The sequence below is a fragment of the Rattus norvegicus genome, chromosome 1 (genome assembly GCF_021556685.1).
Source record: "Rattus norvegicus strain SHRSP/BbbUtx chromosome 1, alternate assembly SHRSP_T2T, whole genome shotgun sequence".
NCBI lineage: Eukaryota > Metazoa > Chordata > Mammalia > Rodentia > Muridae > Rattus > Rattus norvegicus.
Window position 1 is genome coordinate 214,659,828 of NC_141534.1, and position 23,417 is coordinate 214,683,244.

At 47.5% G+C, this 23,417-nt stretch overlaps 2 protein-coding genes, 1 long non-coding RNA gene and 1 pseudogene across 8 annotated transcripts in view; 1 reads left to right on the plus strand and 3 right to left on the minus strand.

The window, feature by feature from the left end:
• Positions 1-766: 766 nt before the first annotated feature.
• On the minus strand, positions 767-2,686 carry C1h11orf86 (similar to human chromosome 11 open reading frame 86). Of its 2 annotated transcripts, none has more exons than XM_087591848.1 (2): positions 2,342-2,686; positions 767-1,642 (listed from the first exon to the last, which is right to left on the minus strand). In XM_087591848.1, the coding sequence occupies exons 1-2, from the start codon at positions 2,612-2,614 to the stop codon at positions 1,547-1,549; spliced, it is 369 nt and encodes a 122-aa protein (XP_087447974.1). In that variant the 5' UTR covers positions 2,615-2,686; the 3' UTR covers positions 767-1,546. The 2 variants fall into 2 exon arrangements, with proteins under 2 accessions (XP_087447974.1, NP_001102991.1); NM_001109521.1 differs by having other exon boundaries at positions 770-1,645; positions 2,342-2,677.
• A 110-nt stretch (positions 2,687-2,796) lies between these two features.
• LOC147997022 (uncharacterized) lies at positions 2,797-15,776 on the minus strand. 3 transcript variants are annotated; one of them, XR_015652819.1, is made up of 5 exons: positions 15,196-15,776; positions 12,817-12,981; positions 9,068-9,321; positions 8,480-8,555; positions 7,147-7,331 (listed from the first exon to the last, which is right to left on the minus strand). It is a non-coding gene; the product is annotated as an uncharacterized LOC147997022 (long non-coding RNA). The 3 variants fall into 3 exon arrangements; XR_015652817.1 differs by lacking the exons at positions 7,147-7,331; positions 8,480-8,555; positions 9,068-9,321 and adding an exon at positions 2,797-3,016; XR_015652818.1 differs by lacking the exons at positions 7,147-7,331; positions 8,480-8,555; positions 9,068-9,321 and adding an exon at positions 9,363-12,136.
• Slc25a5-ps10 (solute carrier family 25 member 5, pseudogene 10) lies at positions 5,530-6,701 on the minus strand (annotated as a pseudogene).
• A 429-nt stretch (positions 15,777-16,205) lies between the features above and the next one.
• Positions 16,206-23,417, plus strand: part of Pc (pyruvate carboxylase) — a 98,933-nt gene continuing 91,721 nt past the window's right edge. The window contains exons 1-2 of one of the 3 annotated variants that reach the window (XM_087626766.1): positions 16,206-16,264; positions 21,018-21,054. The gene's annotated coding sequence lies outside the window, so the exon portion shown is untranslated. The remainder of the gene's footprint in view (positions 16,265-21,017; positions 21,055-23,417) is intronic. The other 2 variants (NM_001439916.1, NM_012744.4) reach the window with 2 other exon arrangements.

Sequence of the window (23,417 nt, forward strand, 5' to 3'; positions counted from 1 at the left end):
GGTCGGCACAGGCTGTGGGTGTAACCCCTACTCCCTAGTCAATGATTCAGACTGATAATGTCGTGGTCCTACTGAGTGGCTAAAACCCCCAAGCACATGAGATTCTCATGTCCTCTGGCACAAGTGACCCCAAACTAGAAACTTGAGATGCTGACTCACAGCTCTGGAGGCCACGTCAGAAGGTCAAGAGTCAGGTGTATCGACACATCCCTGTAATCCCAGCATCTGGGAGTTAGAGGTTGGGGGGTCAGGAGTACAAGGCCAGCTTTGGCTTTACGGTGAGTCTGAGGCTAGCGTTGGCTACAAGAGATCTTACCTCAAAATAAACAGATAGAGCTGGCAAGATTGCTCAGTGGGGAAATCAGTGGCTGTGTGTCCTTGACATCCCAGGACCAACTCTGAAAGTTGTTCTCTGACTTTCACAGGTACACTGTGTCATGCACACACACACGAACACACACACACACACACACACACACACACAAACACACGTATGTGATCATACAAATAAAAACGTAATTTTAAAAGTTTCTGCTCTGTTCCCACAGTCTAGCTTCTAGGCCAAGTTCCCAATGGCCACCAGGGACAGATACTGCCCAGGCCTTCTTTTATGCCTTAGAGGTTCTACCAGGTTTCTGAGCTGTGAGAAAACAAGGAGCCCATCACTGTGTTGCTCTTCAGAGTAAGAGCGTGGACTCTGGGCCTGGCCTGTCTCACAGGAGTTGGGAGAGGCTTGGAACTTGTATATTAGTCACGAGGCAAATAGTTTCTTTCAGCTCAGTGGCTTTATTAATGTTTCAATCCCAGTGTTTGGCATTGTGGTGTGTGTGTGTGTGTGTGTGTGTGTGTGTGTGTGTGTGTGTGTGTGTGTTTGTGTGGTGTGTAGGAGGAAGGTCTCTTCTCCACTTCTGGCCTCAGTTTCCCTCTGCCACACAGGGAGTGAAGATTTCCCTGCTTCCTTCATCGGGATATCATGAAGTCCAAAGGCATCGAGATGCATGTTTGGGCTTCCCAGGCATACAGCACCCACACCGAGGACAGTCCAGACATGGTCCTAGCCTTTGAAGGCTCACAGTCTATGAGGGAGGCCCAAGTCTTGGCCAGTCACTAGCAGCTGCCCAGAAAGGCAGGTGGAACTTGGTCCTAGACCAGGTGATATTTACGAAGTTCTCAGCCTTTCTTTGGCTTCACTGAACCCCGACCTGGAAGTGGGTGGCTGGTCTGTGTGGGGTCAGGGGGTCAAAGTTGCTGCTCTCATTCCAGTTTAGATCCTCAAGGTCTTCATAAACCCAGGAGTCATTAAACCCAAAAGGCAGAGAGCCAAGCATCTTCTCCTCAGGCCTGCAGAGGTCTTGGCTAAGAGATAGGGGCCAGAACCAAGAAGGGCAGCCACATGGGACCTTGGATGATCTGGTGACAGAGGCCTCCTTGGGTCATAAGACAAAGTTCGAAGGCTGGAGCAGTTCAGAGTCCAGGAAAGCCATGTAGAGGCAGACGAGGAGACACAAGAGTGCAGCCTGTGGAGTGAGGGGCAGTCACAGCAGCTCTAGCTGTTGGTGTCCAACAAGGCCTCTGGGGAGGCTGGTTGACTCAGGGTGACACTGGGAAAGCTGGCAACAAAGCTCCTCCACCTTCTTTTCACCTGCTGGAAGACCAAAGTAGGGAAAACATCATAGTAGTGGCTTCAAGTGGTGTTCCACTCATAGCCACCAGGTGGGGCTAGAGCCATGAAAGAGAAGCTAAACTCCTGGGGGAGGGGAGACCCTTCCCCATGGAAGGCAGGGCCAGGATGTGTGGGAGAATCTCCTCTTCTTCCCTGGTGAGAGGTAAGGACGGTAACTTGCCAGAAGTTGCATTGGCCAATCTCCCTGCCTCCTGCCCCTGCTCTAGTCACCCTTGCAACACAGGATTACATTAATCATCTTAATACAGCTCTGAAAGGCTTGTGTGGTAATGTATGCCTGTACTCCCAGCACTCAGTACAGAGTAGGATCAAGAGTTACTAGCAAGTGCAAGACCCTGGGTTCGGTCCCCAGCTCCGAAAAAAAGAAAAAGAAAAAAAAAAGTTACAGGCCACTCTGGACTACTTAGTGAGACCCCATCTCAAAACAGCCACAGCTCTCACCATATTACACCCAGGTTCCATTAGCCCACTCTCCTCCAACCTTCAGTGAATCCCCAGTGCCCACAGGGGGAAAAAATCACAACTGCTTTTAGTCAAATGCACTCAATCCCTGGGCATTTTGCTTGGCTTCCCTCAGGTCAGCTGTGCTCTTAACCTTTTGCTGCCCCAAGTCCCCATCCTTCCCCGCGAAACCGATAATTCAATTTGAAGCCGCACCTGTTGGTATTGTCTCAGCCACCGTCGACTCCCTCCTCTCTGGGTTTGGATCAGCTGTTCTGTGTCTCCTAGGGTCCCTGGCAGCCGCTCCTGGACAGAGACTTCCAGCCCTTCCGAGCCATTGGGGCCCTGGGACCTGGACTTTTCACGGCCCTGTCTGAGGCTCAGTGCCCGGCGGAGTCGGCCCTCCAGAGATCTCCCGTGGGACTCATGGAGCCTCCCATAGCAGGGCCGGGGTTCTCGAAAGGACTGACTGCGCAGGCTGGTCCCCATGGTTCTAGAAGCTAGCACTGGTCTGTAAGCCACTAGTTTTGTGAGAGGGCCTGGTGCCTTCACTCATATGACGGGACATCACCTGAGGGCAAAGGTCAGTGTTGCTGAGGTGGCCGTCATAAACCAAAGGGCAGGCCACAAAGGCTAAACATCTCTGAGTCATTTCCCCATTAACTCCTCACCCTATGGGGCTATATAGCCCAGGCTGGCTTCCAGCTCAGGATCCTTCCGAATGCTGAACTGGCTCCGATTGTCTTTCCTTCTCCCCTCAGAAGCCTTCTCTGATCACTCCACCTGGAGACTTGACTGGCCTCCTCTGGACTTGGTCTTGGCTGGCCATGCCACTCACCTCATTGGCAAAGATTACTTCCACAACAGAAGAGGGAACAGAACAGTTTCAATCTAGAACAGTCAAGATCATAAATACCAGAGTGAAATTGGGTAAGGCAGGGCCAGACAGTGGACAGTAGTTGTTTTAATGGCTCCAGACTTTCATTTTTACAAGGTGAAACGCACTCTGGAGGTCAGTGGCACACACCCAAAACCATGACCTGCAGGGAGGGGCTGGGGAGATGGTTCATTCATAAAGTGCTTGCTACACAGGATGTGAGTTTGGTTCCCTGGTGGCCCTGGGAAAAGGTGAATGTGCAGCACACATCTGTCACCTCAGGCCCAGGGAGAGACAGGAAACTCCCTGGGTTTTGCAGTCCCTGTTTGAGCTGCACTGGTGAGTTCCTGGTTCAGTGAGAGACGCTATCTCAAAAAATAAGGTGAAGGTTATCGGTATGGTTGAGTGGGTCCAGGCACTGCCAGGCCTTACAACCTGAGTTTGATCCTTGGGATTCACCAACCTGGCTCCTACACGTTGTCCTCTCTCCACCACACATGCTTCAAGAATACACAAACAAACAGATGTAATTTGAAAATGTAAAAAGGTGAGGCCAGGTGAGGTGGCTCATGTCTTTTATCTCAGTGCTCATGTCAGGGGATCTCTGTGACTTTTAGGTCAGGCTGGTCTACACAGTTAGTTCCTCTCTCAAAAACCAAAAAAAGAAAAGAAAAAAAGAAGAAGAAGAAGAAGAAGAAGAAGAAGAAGAAGAAGAAGAAGAAGAAGAAGAAGAAGAAGAAGAAGAAGAAGAAAATAAAGATAATGACAGAGGAAGATACCTGATGTCAACTTCTGGCCTACACACACACACACACACACACACACACACACACACACACACCCTTCACATACCCCATACAGAGACACAGAGCAAAAAAAAATGGCCCACAGTAAATATTATTTCAGTGCCAGACTTTTGTTTTGTTTTAGACAGGGTCTTATGTTGCCCAGATGGGCCTCACTATGTGGCAGAGGTTAATCTTGAACTCCTGATCTCTGCCCTCCTCCACCTTCTGAATTCTTGGGTTACAAGTATGGGTCACTATGCCTTGTGTAGTTAGTGCTGGGAACAGAACACGGATCCTCACGCACGCTTGGCAAGCACTGTACCAAGTATGCTTCATCCTCAGCCTGGCGAGGTGTGTGTGTGTGAGAAACCAGGACAGGGCCAGGGGAGGTGTCAGGAGAACTGAATATTTCCAGCTTTAGCTTTGCCCTCAATATTCTAGCAAAGCACATGGTTAAGAGCTCAGGCCCTAGGGACCACTGCCTTCTAAGTAGACTGCCATTTCATTGCTTCAAGCTCTGTGACCTTGGGTTACATCCTTCTGTCTTTGGTCCCCTCCATGTAAGAGTGACAAAGGACTCAGGCTAAAGCCAGGCAGGCAACCTTTAGCGGATATCTTTAGCCCCAGCACTCAGGAGGCAAGAGCAAGCAGATCTCTGTGGGTTTGAAGTCAGCTGGGTCTACAAGTCCAGGACAGGGTTGTTATACAGAAAAACCTTGTCTCAGAACACAAAACAAGCAAGCAAACAACAACAAGAACTCAGGCCACTGTGTGACTTAACTAGGGTGCAGAGGTTCTCAGGCCACTGTGTGACTTAACTAGGGTGCAGAGGGTCTCAGGCCACTGTGTGACTTAACTAGGGTGCAGAGGGTCTCAGGCCACTGTGTGACTTAACTAGGGTGCAGAGGGTCTCAGGCCACTGTGTGACTTAACTAGGGTGCAGAGGGTCTTGGATGCATGTTCAAAGCAAGTCGATGACATCTATTCTTGTGTGTGAACACTTCTCTTGTAAGTTTCCTCATCTATAAAATGGGTTGGATGGGAAAAATGGTATGAACATGGAGTGAGGCTACCCACAGCAGAACGAGACTGGGAAAAGGGGGGTCTGGGCCAGCAGATTCTTTAGAATTATATAACTTGAAGACCAAGGGGCGTCCACATACCTGGAACAGGCCCAGTTTTGGATTTACCTGTTACCCTGAGCATTTGTTATCAGTGTCCACATTTCTGGGGCTAGAAAGCTGGTTCACTGGGTAAAGGCCTTTATCACTAGCCTGGGGTGCTCCTGAGAGTTGTCCTGTGACCTTTACATTCATACCACAGCTGGCCTATACACACCCATACACACACACACACACACACACACACACACACACACACACACACACACCAAATAATGTAACTTAATTTTTTAAAGAAACCCACATTTCCAATTTAAAATTATTTTGGTTTTGGATACTTTTATTTCTTCCATTTTTTTCTTTTTTTTCCTTTTTCTTTTTTTCAGAGCTGGGGACCGATCCCAGGGCCTTGCGTTTGCTAGGCAAGCGCTCTACCACTGAGCTAAATCCCCAACCCCTCTTCCATTTTTTATTATCAGGAGTGACTGAAATAAAAAATATAATTGAGTCCCATCATTATTGTCATTATGGAAATGGCTTTAAGAGAAAACTAGTGAGATGAATATTATTGCTTCCCACTTTTCAACTGGTAAATAGTTGCCACTGATAAGACAGACAAGCCCAGAGAATCTGTCCAGAATGTTCAAGAATATGGTCTATTATACAACATGCCCGTTCTCGGGGAGAACACCTAGGACATAATTATGTGTACTTCTTGATCTCACCATACAAGACAAGCACAAAGGCACCACCCACGCCTCTGAGAATGTTGGACCATGCACCCTTGAAAAAAGTCTTGCTTCCTTCGTCTCGAGCGATCTTCCGCCAGCAGTCAAGCGTGCCTGTATACACGATATCAGTTTCTTTGTGTCCAGACTGCATCATCATATAACGGCAAACCGTGTCAAAGGGATAGGAAGTCAGGACAGCAACAGCAGTGACAGACTGCAATCATCCAGCTGATGAAGATGTTTGTATTCTTGGGATATGGGAGCATTCCCTTTGCAGTGTCATAGATCCCAAAGTAGGCAGCTCGGTAGATGATAATGCCCTGTACTGACATATTAAAGCCTTGGTACAGGCCCTTAATCCCATCAGATTTGTAGATCTTTTTTTTTTTTTTAACGCTTTTTTTTTTTTTTTTTTTGGAGCTGGGGACCGAACCCAGGGCCTTGCGCTTCCTAGGTAAGCGCTCTACCACTGAGCTAAATCCCCAGCCCCAGATTTGTAGATCTTAACCAGGCAGTCACCAAGGCCTTTGAATTCCCTTTCAGCTCCAGCTTTACCCACATTAGCTGCTAGACAGGTACGGGCAAAATCAAGAGGGTACGAAAAGCACAAGGATGTGGCCCCAGCAGCACCATCTGATGCCAGGTTCCCTGCAAAGTAACACCAAAACTGGGTCCTCTTGTCCACACCACCCAAAAAGATCTGCTTGTATTTATCTTTGAAGGCAAAGTTGAGTGCCTGGGTGGGGAAATATCTGATGACATTGTCCAGGTTACCACACCAGAAGGACAGGACTCCCTGTTCCTTGGGGATACAAACCACACAGTCTATGATGCCCTTGTATTGCTTATCTGCCGAGATTTGCTTGCTGGCGTGCTGCACTACCAGCAGCTTGACCCGCTCGATGGGTGCTACCGCTGTCTTGGAGTTGGCCTCGGCCACTCCACCAGCCAAGAAGGACACAGCAGCATCTGTCATGTTAAAAGCAAAAAAGAAGAGGCAGGCGAGTGCAGGACAGGACTGGGTTGACAACTGGCTTTGACTCCCGGACTCTGGGCTAGAAATATTTTATGTGTACAAGTGTTTTGCCTTCATGTATGTATGTGCACCATGTGCCTGCTTGGCGTCTGAGAGGCCAGAAGAGGGAGTGTGTGCATGTGCATGCATTTGTGTGCATTTTGTGGATTGGCTCAGGGCCTGATTAAGCTATGTAATGCTCTAATGACTGAGTCCTGTTTCGAGTAATTTCACCAGCTCTATGGGTAATCTCTCCATGGATTTTATTTGAGCTCCCTGAGTGAGGCTGCACATTCTATTTTTGAAATTGAAATAGGAGCTAGCAAGATGGCTCAGTGGGTTAAAGCATTTCCAAGGAGCCTAACAATGTGAGTTCAGTCCCTGCGTTTAAGTGGAAGGAGAGAACTACCTCATCCAAGTTATCTGTTGACCTCCACACACATCATTTGGCAGCCCCACCCAATAAAGAAATACACATAATAAAACTCAAAAGTATAAAAATAATTTAAAGATTGAGATAGGGTCTCATTAAGTTACCCAGGCTGGCCTTGAACTTCTAGAGTCAAATGATTTACCTCAGTCTCTTGATTTCTTGGGACTACAGGTGCCCCCGCACTTGACTCATCATCACATCTCAGATCGGGAAGCAGAAGCTTGTAGAGATTAGCATCTGGCTAGAAAAAGATGGTCAGTAGTACTGCTCAGCCTGCCTTTGAAGCCCTTGAGGTACTTTGCCCTGAGGTAGAATGGGATGCCCTGTACTGACCCCTGGCTACAGCACTTCCAGGAGAGAAGCCCTGCATGTGCCTCTTGGCTTACCCTCGTCTTCTCTCCCTGGGCCTGATCTCATACTCTTCCCTTCCTCTCAGCTCTGGAGCCTTCCCTCTGTGCTGTGTCTCTTAATATCTGCTTGTTTCAGCAGGTACCCAGAAAAGCTTTGACAGAGCCCTGAGGCTGTCCAGATAGCTTAGTGGGTGTCTTACTCAGTGTTCTATTGCTGAAAAGAGACACCATGACCAACTGACTCTATGTGGCCTTGGTTGGCCTAGAACTCGTTATGGAGACCAGCCTGCCCTCAGACTTAGATACTCCTTCCTTCACCTCCTGAGTGTTAGCATTGCAGGCCTGCACCATGGCCTGGTTTTTGAGGAGCTGGGGAATGCTCCTCAGCTTCGTGCATGCAAGGCAAGTGTCTTAGCAACTGAGCTGTGTACCCAACCCCTGTCTTAACATCATCTCTTCCACTCCATTCAAGAGGAAATACAAGCAACCCCCCTGCCTTCCCCCTTGCCTGCTTCATCTGGGCAGGTCTGACCCTTTACCTTCTTTGCAATATTTTAAATACTTTGTGTACGTATTTTTTTGCTGGCATGTGCATACAAGCACCACATGTGTGCCTGGTGCCTGCTTGAGGCCAGAAGAGGGAGTCAGTCCATTGGAACTAGAGTTAGATGATTGTGCATTACCATGCAGATGCTGGGAAACAAAACTACCATGTAGGTTTCAGAGGTCCTGAGTTCAGTTCCCAACGTTCACATGGTGGCTCACAACCATCTATAATGGGATCTGATATCCTCTTCTGGTATGCCTGAAGATAGTGACAGTGTAGTCACATAAAATAAACTTTAAAAAAAAAGGAGAGTCATCTCTCCAGCCCCTCATCTTCCCATGTTTAGACCTGAGCCAGATACCCCAACAAGTCTGCTTGATCCTGTGGCCCTGGGTAAGGTGGACTGTTCAGCCAGCAGACCAACAGTACACACATCCAACTTAACCCTTCGGACCAAGCATCCCCTGGAGGTTAGGAAACGATCGTTTTTACCTTTGTGTCTTTAGCACCAGACATAGTGTTAAATACTGATGGCTGTTAAGTTACCTGTTGCTACATGACAAATAACCTAGGGGAAAGAAAGTAGACATCATGTGAGACGCTGTCCTACCTCCTCCTCTTTTTTGTTTTTCTTCCCATAGACAATTTCACAGCCTTGTTTGGCCTGGAGCTCACTACGTAGACTGGGCTGGTTTTCAACTCAACAAAGGTGTCCCCAGTGTTGGGACTAAATTCCTGTGCCACCATGCTCTGTCCTCATTTAGTTTTACCTATTATCTTTGAAGCAGTTTTTACAGGTTCTGGAGCTAATCCCTCTGTGGATATCATCTAAACCTCCAGAGAGCTTAAATGAAATTTAGTGACTTAGAACAACATTAGCGGCTTAGGACAGCACACTGTCATTATCTCTTTGTTCCCGTGGGGGGAGGCGTGTTGGGTGTTGGGAGTGGCTTAGCCTGGTACATGCTTCTCAAGGGCTCCCAAGGACACTCTATGGTGTTCCCCCTTCCCCCCCAGCCCGTGGGTGGGTGGGTGGGTGCCCAGGTGGTGGATGTGTTGTCAAGTGTCAAGCTCACTCACTCATTCTCGGAGCTCTTTACAGAATCCTTCTCTTCACAGATTGTCACCAGGCCAGATACACAGCTTGCTTCAATCAGAGTAAGCAAGTGTGAGGGTCGGAGAACAGGAGCAAGACAGAAGCCAGGCCGTGGGCTGTGACGTTGGAGGTGACATCCATCATCGCTCTCTGATATATTGTTTCTTAGAAGGAAGTTACCAGGTCCAGTCTGCTCTCAGGGGAGATGGGGGCCAGGGAGCTGTACCTGGAGGCTATGCTATGGAATTATTTTTTTTTTATTTGTATTGCATTTTTTTTCGGAGCTGGGGACTGACCCAGGGCCTTGCACTTGCTAGGCAAGCGCTCTACAACTGAGCTAAATCCCCAACCCCTTTGTATTACATTTTAAAATATATTTGCAACATATTTTGAACATATTCTTTCCCCTACCTCAGTTCCTCCCAAGCCACTCAACTTCATGATCTTTCTCTTTCTTAAAAAGAGAAGAAAAACAACAACAAAAGAAAAATCCAAACAGCCATAAAATAAAATCAATAATATAAAACAGAAAGTGTACAAAAAACCCCACAGAGTCCGTTTTGTTTTGGCCACCTACTCCTGGCCTTGGCTTGCCTTGGAGTGATTGATATACTCAGTGACTAGTTTTGGGGTTCTGGTTTTTGGGGGGGGTTGTTTTAGGTTTTCAGTCAACTTGACCCTAGCTAGACTCATCTAGGAAGAGGAAACCTCAACTACAAAAATACTTCCATCCGATTGGCCTGTGGGCAAGTGTGCAAGGGCATTGTCTTGTTTATTCACTAATGTGGGAGGGCATAGCCCACTGTGTGTGGTGTCACCCCAGGACAGGTAGTGAGGACTGGGTAAAAGGCAGGCAGAGTGAGTTATGAAGATCAAGCTGATTAACAGCGTTCTTTCATGGTCTCTGCTTGAGTTCCTGCCCTGACTTCCCTTCAGGCTGGAATCAGGATGTTTAAGTCAAATAAACCATTTCTCCTCAAGTTGCGTTGGTCATGGTGTTTGTCACAGCAACGGAAAGCAAACTAGGACAGAGGTGATGAACATCAGGAGCTTGGGGTCACTGGGGACATGTTTGGGTCCATGGCAGAGGTGCAGCATTCCAAACACATGGCACAGCCTAAGTCCAGGGCCTTGGTCCTTTTGGTTGCCCAGGCTGCTCTGAAACAAGTGTGTAGCCTTAGTTGGCTTCAGACTTGCCCAGTTCCTCCTGTAACCATCCTTGAAGGACAGGAAACAATTCTAGAGAGACGCCTGTGCTACCAACTTATTGAAATAACAGGCCCCTAGCTGGGGGCAGACGAGTGGTGGCACACTTGGGAGGCAGAGGCAGGCAGATCTCTGTGAGTTTGAGGCCGCCTCAACTGGTCTACAGTTTCAGGGTAGCCAGGGCTACTCACAGAGGACAACCCCCACCCCAATTTCTTCACCCCTATCTCAAAAAAGTAAAAGAAAAAAAAGAAAAGAAAGGAAGATTGAAAGGAAAGATAGAAAGAAAAGTCCCCCAACGTTTTCCCAGGAATTTCACACTGGGCAGAAGGAAAGGTGGAAGGCCAGGAACTAGCCAGAGGAGGAAGCTGCCTCCCAGGAAGAGATTTCACATAACTAGGTCACATAACTGTGGCCACGCCTGACTTAGCCTCCTGAGGGGTAGGGTTACAGACTTAAGCCACCCTTCCAGCCAGGCTTCTAGTTTTCTTAGTTCAGATAACTGGTCTATTCTCTTGGTTTTTACACTCACAGAGACGCTTGCATGGTTCTTAGGTTCACTTAATTCAACCTTGTCACTTGGTGACAAGAGTGCCTTTACCCAGCAAGCCTCTCCACAGCCCTCCATCTTCTCACATAGGCGAATCAGAGTGAATAGTAAACCACACAGTTGCTGACAAAACTACCGTAAGAGCTCCAGGGAGCAGAAGAACGCTCAGTGCTTAAGGCTTCCTGTATGGGAGGTGAGCTTAATTTACAGAGCCAAGAACACAACTTGTTCAGATATGCAGGGTTGATGTGGCTTTGTCTCGCCTCCTGAGCTTTTTCCTCATCTGGGTGCGCAAATTCCCTTTGTTAACAAGCACAAGCGTGCACCCCATTGTAAGCCCACTGCAGAAACAGGTCTGTGCAAAGGCCTGAGAAGCTATTTGTACAACCAGGTCCCAGGCATTCCTTATCTTATGGGAGATCTTGGAAACACATTGTTCAAAGTCCTTCTAGCTTCAAGACTTAGAATGTCCTTAAAACGCAAATGTAGAACAAAGCCCTTTGTTTGACATCCGAAGTCTATTCTTTCTTGCCTAGGGTTTTCCCAGCTGACCCAAGGTGACCAGCAGAATATAAAAAAGCACAGCCAGGGTGTCCCAGGCTGTGGGATCAGAGGCCACTTCAGTTCTGGGGGCCTCAGTATCTACACCTGTCAAATGGGCGCAGCATCCCTTCATACTTGATAAGGTTACCAGATTAACCAGAGGATCTGTGGCTCTGAGTGGGTTGGAGATTCATCCCTCTTCTGGTCTCAACCTGTGGGCAGTGACTTGGCTACGGTCACAGGCTTTGTGTACTTGGGCTTGTGGGCACTGAAAGAGCAATTTGACAGGGCAGAAATTTCATATGCACTGTGGCTAAAGGGATTTTATGGTCACACTAATGAGATTGGGAGGCTCTTTGGAGGTAACCATCCATCCCTTTGCTTGTTGGGGGCCATTTATTCAGAGGAAAGAAGGAGAGGATCCCTGTACTGGCAGAGTACTCTGTGACCAAGCGGTATGGAGAAGATGTATCTCAAGGCTCCCCAGTGCTGGTGAAGGGTTGGAAGAACTTGTGGAGATGGAACTGTTCATACCAAATAGCCAGAGCAGGCAGAGGCTTAAAAGACTGAGTGGGGGAGGGGGATGAGCAACAGGATCAAGGGAACCTAAAACCCACAATAGGGGGGGTGTGTTGATATTTATGTTGCCTCCAACCCAAAAACTATATCCAGGGCACAGGGTAGCTTTGCACAGCTGCACGGTTTGCACATCGCACCAATGATCCAAACTTGTAGAGCAGGTGGGAACTTCGACCTGTGTCAGGCGGAGAAGGGTACCCCAAAGAGACGAGAATGAAAACTTGGGTCAGGCTGACTTCATCAACCTGGATCAGGACTTCTAAAGAGTCTAGTAACAGGCGGCTCATTCTCAACTTATTTAAGACCAGCATAGTTTAGGGAAAAAAAACTTCCTGGTGTAGTACAATCCCTGGTATACAAGGAAGCATAATTTCACTGAAACTCAACTCAGGGTACATGCCATTTTTTCCTGAGAAGATAGATAGGTTCTAGAGATAGGCTACCCGTGCTTGCTCAAGGGCCTGAGAGTCTGACCTGATCTCACTCATACAGATAGTGTAGAGGTTGTTTGGGCTATAAGCCATCTCTCCTCCTGGTTGTGAGAGCTTGAGGGAGCCTCTGGCTATAAGAGTCACTTAGATTACTACCTACCTCCTAGTCGTAGAGGCTTGATATAGTCTGGATCCACAGATAACACGGATCACCAGGCTATTAATCACTTCCAATCCTCAATTTCCTGGATAGAAGAACAGGGTCTTTTCCTATCTTTCTCTCTTCTTTCCTTCCTTCCTTCCTTCCTTCCTTCCTTCCTTTCTTTTAAATGTCTTTCTCAATGCAAAGACAATCATATATGCTTATGGTTTCTCTGGAGATTTGTGGGCTCAAGGATCTTAGTGCTATGCTCCTAAAACTTACCCATGTCTGCTTGGTCATGGACTGGTAGGACACTGCTGTGGATTCAAGTGATTTCCAGAGGGCCACCTTCCCTCACTTCCACGATGGCTCAGCATGGCTTAGCAGGACTGACGGATGGAAACAATCCCCAGAGACCCAGTAGTGTGGCCTGGATTCCCCGAGGACCTGGAAGATGGAAACATTAAAGAGGAAAGATCTGGGACTCCTGCTTACTGTTCTTTCAGAACACCCAGATTCAGTTCTCAGCAAACACATGGCAATTCACAACCACCTGCAATTACAGTTCCAGGGAATCTGAGGGCCTCTTCTGGCTTCTGGGAATACCAGGCAAAACAGCCACACACACAGAGTAATAATAAATAACACCTTACAAAAGAGAAACGAGCTAGCCCTCCCCTCCCTCCCTCAGCAGCTTGTTGGCTCATACCCCGTGGACCTGAGATAGCCTGTCACGGGTTGTTGGTTGTAGTCAATCCTTCCTTCCTTAAATACAGAGGCCTGGCGTCTCCTGTCCCACAGGACTCTTGGCCTCTGGGCCAGTTTCATTTACTCCGATCCATTTATCTACTTCTCATGAGCTGATTTTTATTTATCATGAACTACTGTTTGTCAGACTTAACACTCAATCTCTCTCTCTCTCTCTCCTTCTCTGACCCTCCCCTCCCTTTCCTCTCTTTTCTCCTTTTTTTGTTTTTCAAGTCAAGGTTTCTTTGTGTAGCCCTGGGTCTCCTGAAACTCACTCTGTTGCCATTGAACTCATTGACCAGGTTGCCATTGAACTCAGAGCTCTGTCTGCCTCTGCCTCTGTGAGTGCTGAGATTAGAGGCATGTAACTACCACACCTGGCTTTGATATTGTATTTAAAAATAAATCAGTGTTACTATCACCACCGGACAAACTCTTACAGTGGCTGTATTGAATTGTGAGGAAGGGGTTAGAGGACAAAAACCACATCACTCTCCAGAAAGTGGAAGACATAAAGAAGGCCTTATAGAAGTCCCTGAGATGCTGGATACTCTTCCCTCCCTACCTGTCCTGGATCCATATCCTATGTATCACAGCCAAACCCCTGGCCAGATCTGCCCTTTTGTCTGGTCTCACCTTCTGTTGAAATTTCCTAGGATTCCAGCCAAGTTCCCTAAGATCCCAATATCTATTTAAAAAAAAATCAATAAAAAATTTCTGAGCTTCACCCCAGATTTCCTGACACATAATCCTTTTTTTAAAAATCTTTATTAACTTGAGTATTTCTTATTTACATTTCGATTGTTATCCCTTCCCAGTTTCCGGGCCAACATCCCCCTCCCCTTCTATATAGGCTTCCCCTCCCCATCCTTCCCCCATTACCATCCCAACAATCACGTACACTAAGTGTTCAGTCTTGGCAGGACCAAGGGCTTCCCCTTCCACTGGTGTCTGATACATAATCTTTAAGAGTGGGTGTGAGCCCAGAAATCAGGTTGGTTTTGTTTTTAGAGCACCAGGAAGGTTATCACCACAGAAGCCTGGGAAATACTTCTGAGGCCTCCCAGTGTGGAGGCAGACTCATCTGGAGAGCTTCCAAAAAGAACATGGAAATACAGGGCTCTCAGTCTTCAGGGATGGGCTTGGGTTGCTTGGAATACTACTTCCGGTTACTCTAAGGCAGATTTCGCACCTGAGATTCTGACATGAGTGGCACTGAGCCCAGGGGGAGTAGTCTCCAGCCATGCTAAAGCTCCTCACCCTAGCTTTAGGCCGAGCAGCTTGGTCACTTGACCTCTGGGCCTGGAATGGGATCCATCCCCAACTGTCAGGGTAACTCATCATGGGGCAGGAGAAAGCCTGGGTAGACAGGTATCTTGTTTCCTAATCTAACCTGGGCTACATGAAATAGATGTTAGAGCGTACTGCTCAGAGTCTATAGTTCCTTGGTTCACAGCTGTCCTCACCGTTTCTGGTTCTGGCTCCATCAGTTTCTTTGTTCATGTCTGAGTCATTTGGGGTGGGTGTAGGAGCAGTGTGAACCTTCTGTGAACCTTCAGGCAACCACATGTCCTCTGCTCGGAATTCAATGCTTACAGGAACCAAGAAGGATCAAGTCACACCATCTCACTCAAAGACCCTTTTACATGGCCAGCTAAACCTTTTTGATGCAATGGCTGATGCTAGGTCCTGCTCACCACTTTTTCTAGCATAACATCAAATACATATTTAGTGTTTAAAAGTAATATATGAATCTGAAAAATTGGAATTTAAATCCGTATTCTCCTAATATTCTCCTATATTGGATTCATGCAAGGTAGGGGTCCTGATAAACGGATAAAGGGAGGACCAGAAGGATGGAATTGCCTTTTTTCTTTTTCTTTTTTTAAGAGAAGCCATATTGCAGAGGCCCACCTTGAACTCGAAATCCTCCTGCTTCAGTCTTCCAAGTCCGGTGTTACATTATCTGTGTCACTTAGCCCAGTGGCAAGTTCTTCCCAGCAGAGTTGGAGGTTAGTAAGCAATTATTGTTTAACGCCATGTTCTCATAATTCCTGATTGTCCTGTTAGGAACTGGTCTATTTTTTTCTTCTTGGCCTGATCAATGATGATGGAGGACTTATTTGTTTACTGTCTGGTCTCCTATCACTGGAAGGCAGGACTTCAGAGTTGCTTTGGTGACTCCCTTTCGTTAGCTGAACCGAACCCTCTAGAAAGAAAATCTTTAAGGTTCTGAGCAGCCCGGTTTTGCCGATCAGGCCACTGAGCTCAGAGACGTGAAGCTGATGCTCCAAGGTCACTCAGAGGCGGGCTCCTGACCACCATCCCCATTCACACAGCTTCAAAAGGACGCAGACACACAACCCCAAGTGGTACCGGCGCTCTCTAATTCCTCGTGCCCTTAGCTAACGTTTCTCCTGCGACCTCTTCTGTATCTGCTAAAGAGTACGTGCATCTGGCAGCACCGCTCCAACCCCCGTGCATCTGTTATGGTTGCGGTTTGAAGAGACACGTGCTACTCGAGTGAATGAATTGCAGGTCCCCACCCCCGCAGACAGCCAATCAGGATGAGCTTCCAGACGGACCACTTCCGCCTATTGCGGGCTCTGGCCGCGCCAGACGGCCCACGTGAGGCTTACAAGGAAAGGGAGTAGGCGGTGGCGCGTAGAGGGTGGGCTCTTCCCGCCTCTTCACCAATCAGAAGGTCTTCTGGGGACGCGAGGGGCGGAGTCGACGTGAGGCGCCAACGCTTAAACGCGAGGGGTAGGTGGGTGCAGGGAGGAGACCTGAAAGGGGGAGCGGTGAATGATAGGGTCATTCATCCAATCTTTGGAGGGGATGGGCTGTCTCAACCAATGGAAAGTCTTACGGGCGGAGCCAGTGCTGCAGCAAGTTTGGTTGCGCGGAGACCGCAGCTGTTCCCTGTCAGTGGAGGCAGCGGCCGTCAGAGGCGGCGGCCACGGCTTGAGGCGACGGGGCGAAGGTGAGTGTCCGCGGCATTCTGCACCTTACTCTTCCAGCTGCAGGTCGCTATGGGTGGGAGTGCACTGGCCCCGGCCCCGGGGACGCTTATATAAGGGTTGCGCGCGCCAAGGCGACGTGGGTTCCGCGAGTGTCGGCTAGAGGAGACCGCTGCCGGCGTTGCACGACGCGGCGCGACACGACGTGCACAGTCCCTCCCCCACCTCAGGCACCGGGTAGCACGGACCCGCCCCCTCCTTTGCTCCGGGCTCCCAGGAGCCCCTGGTTGCCGGGGCATCCTTCAGGCGCAGGCGACTCGTCCCGCCCCTCTGATGGCCCACATTGGCCTCAATCCTGCTCTCGGGGGCCCATTTTCCAGATAGAGAAACTGACGCTTCAAGCCCTAAAGTGCTTCGCACCAGCTTCCTGTGAGGGCTTGAACTCCGATCTGTCAGAATGGGGCGCTCTAGTAGCCCCCATCATACTGAATACGAAATCCATGCTGGGAGCGTTAAGAGAGACTTTTCCTTGTTCCTGATGTTTACACCACATCTCCGGAGGACATTCATAGGAGCCCCTGGGTTCCACTTTGGTTCACGTATGGAAGGAATTCTTGAGGTTCCCAAGATTCAGCGATCCATCCGCCCAAAGGCCCTCGAGAGATGTGCCTGAGCACAACCCGTTATTTCTACAGCTTCTAAGAGTTTATGAAGTGCGTTTGGGAAGTGCCCTTCCGAGAAGCTCTAGCTTTGAGGACTTGTGCTTGCAGGTTCCTCCCAGAGTGACTTGCCCTGTGTACTTTGAGGGAGTTGTTTTACCTTTGCCAGGTTCTTTCCTCATCTCACAAGCTTTGCAAGCAAGCAAGATTTCTAGATCTCTGGCAGCTTTGAAAATCTTAAAAATCTGAAGGTCTCCTAATTTTATGAAAGAGGTCGTCCAGGCTAATTACTCCCACTCTCCATTTAAGAAAACTGAATCTCATAGAGCCAACTAGATAGACTCAGTCCTTAGAGCACAGCAAGAGCCCCAAGTCTTTGTCCTGCGCCTTCCCTGTTGCTCCCTCACCCACTGCCTCCAGCAATCCTGGCTCTAGCCTCCTGCTTGTCACCCTTTCCCTGTATATGATGCAAATGCTCACGTTGGGGGTGGACATGCTAAGCCTTCTACCTGCTTGCAGCTAAAGCTTATTGTTTGCCTACTCTTCACTATTAACTCTCAAAGTTTTTTCATTTTTGGAGCCAAGATCTTGAGTGTGGCCCGGGCTGCCTCTGAACTCATCATCCCCCTGTCCCCCTGCCTGTCCCTCTTGATGCGGGGGATACAACCACATGCCAACAGTTATACCCCTAAGTCTTTATTTATTTATTTTACTTATTTTTGGTTTTTCTAGACAAGGTTTTTTCTGTGTCGCCCTGGCTATCCTAGAACTCACTCTGTAGACCAGTCTGGCCTCAGAACTCAGATACATTTGCCTCTGTCTCCTGAGTGCTAGGTTTAAAGGCACTCAACATCCAATCCCAGTGGCTACATACTACAAAACGCTCCTGCACCTAAGGCTCTGGGACATTGTAGAAGAGGGGATGGAAAGATTTTAAGAGCCAGTCGATCAGGGGTTTGCTAAAGATGGTGTCTCCTCCTAATAATTAGTGTCAGAAGCTATACCTGTAAAATCTCACCAACATGGGTGTCCAAGTGTGATTTGATCAATGGTGACACCAGTGGACATACCAAAATAAATGGGGGTAAGGAATCCACAAGGCTCCCACCCTGCACAAAGAGCTATAGGCAACTCAGCAAAGCTGGGAGTGGGAGAAGTAGGCTTCCCCAGGTTGAAAAACCAATTGGTTTTTCAGTGCCAAGTGACCAGCCCTGAAAACAAACATACAAGTAACATAATATGGATGGAGTGAGTCATATATAGGAATGTGTATCTCTACACCTATACAATAACAATTAACGAGGAGGGAGGACTTGAATTTGAAGAAGAGTGGGGAAGGGCATATGAGAAGGTTTGGAGGGAGGAAATGGAAGGGAGAAATGTAGTTATAATCTCTAAGAATTAAAAAAACAAGACAAAACATTGGGGTTGGGGATTTAGCTCAGTGATAGAGCGCTTGCCTAGGCCCTGGGTTCAGTCCTCAGCTCCGAAAACAAACAAACAAAAAAACAACAAAAAAAACATTGCTTTTCCAGGAAGAAAAAAAAAAGATATGTGCTACCATGCAGAGGTTTTTTTGTTTGTTTGTTTTGTTTTTTAAATTTTGTCTATTTTTTATGATGTCAATAAATGTGGGAGGGAGTCTCATCTTTCTGGAACACTTTTCTATCTGAGCCATATGCCTCATTCAGGTCACTGTATTTCTAGAAAATTCTTGTGGGCCTTCTCTTTTGTTGCCTCTGGTAGCATGTTACCTCTTTTGAATGAGTCCCTACTTTTTGTGTTCTAGAAGTGTCTGGCTGCTCCCATGTTAGTGTTGAGTTGTGTAGTGAGATAGAACTAGTGTCTGAGACTGATGAGGTACAGCCTGCTCCTGAGGGTCAGAGGCAGTTGTGTGGAGAAAGTGCCTTGGGGCTGATTTCTGGTCCAGAGGCATCCTATTCAGACTTGGAACTGCTCATTCCCTGGGACCTCACCTGAGCCTGTGGCTACGTGCCATGAAGGAGGACCTAAGAGTAGAAGACAGGAAATTGGCAAAGAGAATAAACTATTCGCTTACTGAATGGGAAGTCTGCCTCAGCTGGCTTTCCAAGCGGCTGTACATAATGGCCTGTGGTTGCAGTCCCAGCACTAAGGAGGGAAGGCAGGAGGGTTGAAAATCTGAGGCCAACCTGAGGCACATAGTAAGTTCCAGGCCATCCTAAACTATACAGTGAGACTCTGTTTCCTTTTTTGGCTGCTCAACCAAACAGGACTTTGATGTTGCCTTACCCCTGACCTCTTGAACTCAAGGTCACTTCTTTAGCTCCCTTTGAGACTATTCACTTTTCCTCAAGCTTCTTTTTAGTGTCTGTCCTCTGCTTCTTATTTCTAGTTTTTTTTCAGGGCCTTTCTTCTTGTTCTGTCAAAATTTAAACTATTCTTCAAAAATAGTGGCTTTCCAGAATTAAGCTTGCCAATCTATTCAGTTGGACATGACTCTCTATTTTAATATGATGATGTTATGAATTATAAGGACCAAGATGTGTATATTGGTGTGTACATGTGTGTGTTGTGTGTATGTGTGTACTGACACTCTGTGATAGAGACTTTGCATGCAGAGAGGTGACACAGTTCACTCAAAGTCATACAAGGACGAATGGCATGGCTGGGACTAGCCTTAGGCTCAGGTCCCTCGAGCTGCTTCTCATGTTCCATCCCATATTTGTTCTCTAAACTGTTTCTAGTTATCAGTTTTTGCCACTTTTCGGGCAGAGCTTATGCTTTTTGGCATGGATCTTCTATGTAAGGCAGTGCTCAGTAAATGTTTTATTGAATTAAATGTCCTAAACATTCTATTTCATTTTGACATAATCTATCATGGCAACTGGTTTTCTGTAGACAAGCGAGCTTGCTGGTCTATCTCCCACTTTGCTGTCTACTGACCAGTGGCCTGAGCAGCCAGTGGTCTTTAGAAAAGAGGTAGTCTATAGAGTATCCAAGGTAGCTATACACTCCCTGCGTGTTCCTGTGGTGGGGGTGGCAAGGAGGGGCCTCGGCAAGCGAGGAGAAGGGTGTGTGTGGTGAGGAGAAGACGCATGGCAGGTCACGTAGGCCTGTGCTTCATTAGTGTCAAGTTGCAAAGTGAGATAGGCCAGCGTCTGATCATCAATCAGGAGGGCAGGTAGCTCTTGAGGATGAGGTGCAGCTGCCTGGAGAGAGTACATCTGGAGCTGGATGGAGGAGAGAGGAGAGAACGGGCACTTTGGAGGAAACAATCTGCATGAGTTTTGTTCTTTCATAGTGGTTCCAGACAAGTGTTTTACTTCAATGTTATTGCATGTTGGCTCTAATCAGAACATGCCTGTTTTCTCTTTTGGTGCTGGGGACGATTGAGCCTAGGGTCCCATGGATACTAGGCAAGTGCTGTGCCACTGAGCTACATCCCAGACTTTTTATATATATTTTAATTTTATGTGTATGGGTGTTTTACCTGCATGTATGAATGTATGTATATGTACCATGAATGTGCTTAGTGCCCATGCAGCCCAGAAGGTGTCATATCCCCTGGAACTGGAGTTACAGAAGGTTTTGTGTAGTCATGTGCTTGTGGGAACTGTACCTGGGCCCTCTGCTTTATTTATTTATTTTTTTCCTTTTCTTTTTTTTGGAGCTGGGGACCGAACCCAGGGCCTTGCGCTTGCTAGGCAAGCGCTCTACCACTGAGCTAAATCCCCAACCCCTGCTTTTTTTTTTTTTTTTTTTTTTTTTTTGTTTTTTTAAAAAAAACCATTGAGCCATATTTCTAGCTTTGGAGGCTTTGAATTTGTGATTTTTCTTCTACCTCTGTGCAGGCATATATGTAACTCTAGCTACTCGGGAGTCTGAGGCAGAAAGATCACAGATTCCAAGCCCCTGTCTTTCTTATCAGTTATTGCTATTTCCCCACATGTTATAGATGACTGAGCGGCAGAGCAGTAAGGTGTGGGGTGCAGGCAGCTGGGACATTGGTGACCCTTATAGAACAAGCAGTTCTGTGTACTCCCAGTATTCCTGTCATTCCTATGTTCTCTGGGGAGTGCCTGGAGAAATGAGGATACCAACCTTTTTTTTTTTTTTTTTTTTTCTTTTACTTCAGCTAGCATCTGCCTTCTGGAGAGCTGATTGCACCAATGGTGAGTTCTGAGCCTGAGCCCGGGCCTGTCATGGGGTTGCGTGGGAGTTTCTTAAGATTTTGTAGCCCTAATATGCACATGTCATTTTTTAAGTTTAGTCAGTACAAAAGGGCACACTTGTGGCTTTTGGAAAATCTCCACTTCATCTTGATCTCTGCATTTTTCTGGCTTTTCACAGGAAGGTGACATCTGGTTCCTTGCAGGCTCCAGCTGGCAGCTGACCAGCTGCAGCAGGAGGTCCTTTTTCTGGAAGGGTGTGGCTTGGGAAGCTGGGCAGGGGATAGTGGTGCTGCCCTACAGGAAGCCTCCCTTCTGTGCAGCATTTGAGAAGACCCCATATTCAGAGACAGGCATTTGGCAGTGGTACTCAGCTGTTAAGAGCACTGGCTGCTGACTGAGCCTGGAGATGGTCAGCTGTGACATGAGAGGAGGCTGTGTCATCTAGTTGTAAAAAACACTTGAAGCATTTCTCTGATGTCTAACAGTCACAAGACAAGGTGTAAAAGCAGAATTGTCCCCTTTTCTGCATGCCTAACATTTAGCAGCACTGTCCTCTAAAACTTTCTACTTTTGTTTGTTTTGTTTTTGAGTAGGGTTTCTCTGTGTAGTCCTGGCTGACCTGAAACTGGCTTTGTAGACCAGGCTGGCCTTGAACCCAGAGTTTTTCCTATCTCTGCCTCCTGAGTAAAGGCATGTACCACCATGCCCAGCAAACCTGCCCTTCTTAATCGCTCACCCTTGGGGCTTCTCTAGGTTGCAGGTCACAGGGAGATCCACTGCATCTGCTCAGCCTGAGTGCTAGTGCTTGGGCCCACGTCTCTCTCCAGTCCAGTCTCCCTCTGGTTTGTAAGAAGAGATACTCTTTCCCTCTCTCTGAGCTGCTTTCCCTGTTTCTCAGCTGGGGACCCTGGGGAATTTGTTTTTCAAATTTCTCCAGAGCTTCTGTTTACTGTAGGGTAGAGATTTCTTTGTTCAGGGATTTTTCTTAGTTTTCTACTAATTGTGCAAAGAATTTTCTCAGGATGCCCTTCTTGACCCATGAGTTCTCTAGTTCTGTTTCTCTCTCTCTCTGTGTGTCTCTGTGTCTCTGTCTCTCTCTCTCTCTCTGTCTCTCTCTCTGTCTCTCTCTCTCTGTCTCTCTCTCTCTCTCTCTCTCTCTCTCTCTCTCTCTCTCTCTCTCTCTCTCTCTCTCTCATGCATATGGGTGTTTTGCCAGTGTACTGCATGCATACAGTACCTGAGGAGAGCAGAAGAAGGTGCCATATCTTTCTGGAACTAGAGTTACAGATGGTTGTGTGTGGGTATTGGGAACTAAACCCGAGTCCTCTAGAAGAGCAGCCAGTAGCCAGTGCTCTTACCTACTGACCCATTTCTCTAGTCTCGAGTTGGTCACTTTTGAGATGTTCCACATTCCTCGTCTTAGGCCTTAGGTCAGTAGTAGGTGTTTCTAACTCTCCCACACAGTCTCCTTACAAAGTCCGTGGAGAAAAAGCTGCTGGGCACCTTTTGAAAATGGTCTATTCTATTGGTATGTGACACTCTCTGTCATGTTTTCCACCACTCACTTTTCTGGCTCTGTACACTAATCATTAGTATGGGCCAAGGTACAGAAGAAAATGAAGCCCAGAGAAGGTTCATGAGCAGAATCCAGGATGCTGGTGCTGTTGTTTTTTAAGGCTGTCATCTTTTGCAGATGACAAGTCAGTTAGAAGAGAAAGTGGCCAAGAAGGGACTACTCTTAGGTCATTTGCTTTGTCAAAGCTTGTTCGGCTCATCAATTCCCAGAGCCCTGCAATTTCCCCAGAGCTTTTCTTAGTTACAGTAACCAAGACTCTGTCTTCTTAGCTGGGCCCTTTCTGCTCTGTACCTTTCTCCTGGGGGATTTCAGAAGGAAGTGGTGTCTGCTGTTGTTATTAAGTATCCCACCAGAAGGCAGAACTCAGCTTTCCCAACCCACCTCAGCCTTGCAGCTAGTATGTTACTTCTTGTCTTAATTTGTTATCAGGACTCTGGCCCAGCCTTGGCTATGCCAAGGCTGCTGGAAATACCTTGCTCTAGCTATGTGAGTGTGGGCTAGGCCAGACTGTGGCACCTCCTCTCCTGATGGACATACAACATGACGTCCCAAGTTGAGGTTGCAGGGAAAATTCCATGAGCTGGCGGTGCTGAGTCATGCTTAAGACTGCTTTCTCCTGTCTGTCACTAGTCAGTCCAGGGTCTGTTACAGTTAATTGTAAGACTATCAGGTTGTCAGTTCTTCTATCTGCACTTGCTTTACATTTCTGAGTGTTTTTCCCACTGACATGCTATCTGTTGATAAGAAATTTATTAATAATAAATCATTAAGTAAATGTATTTATTTT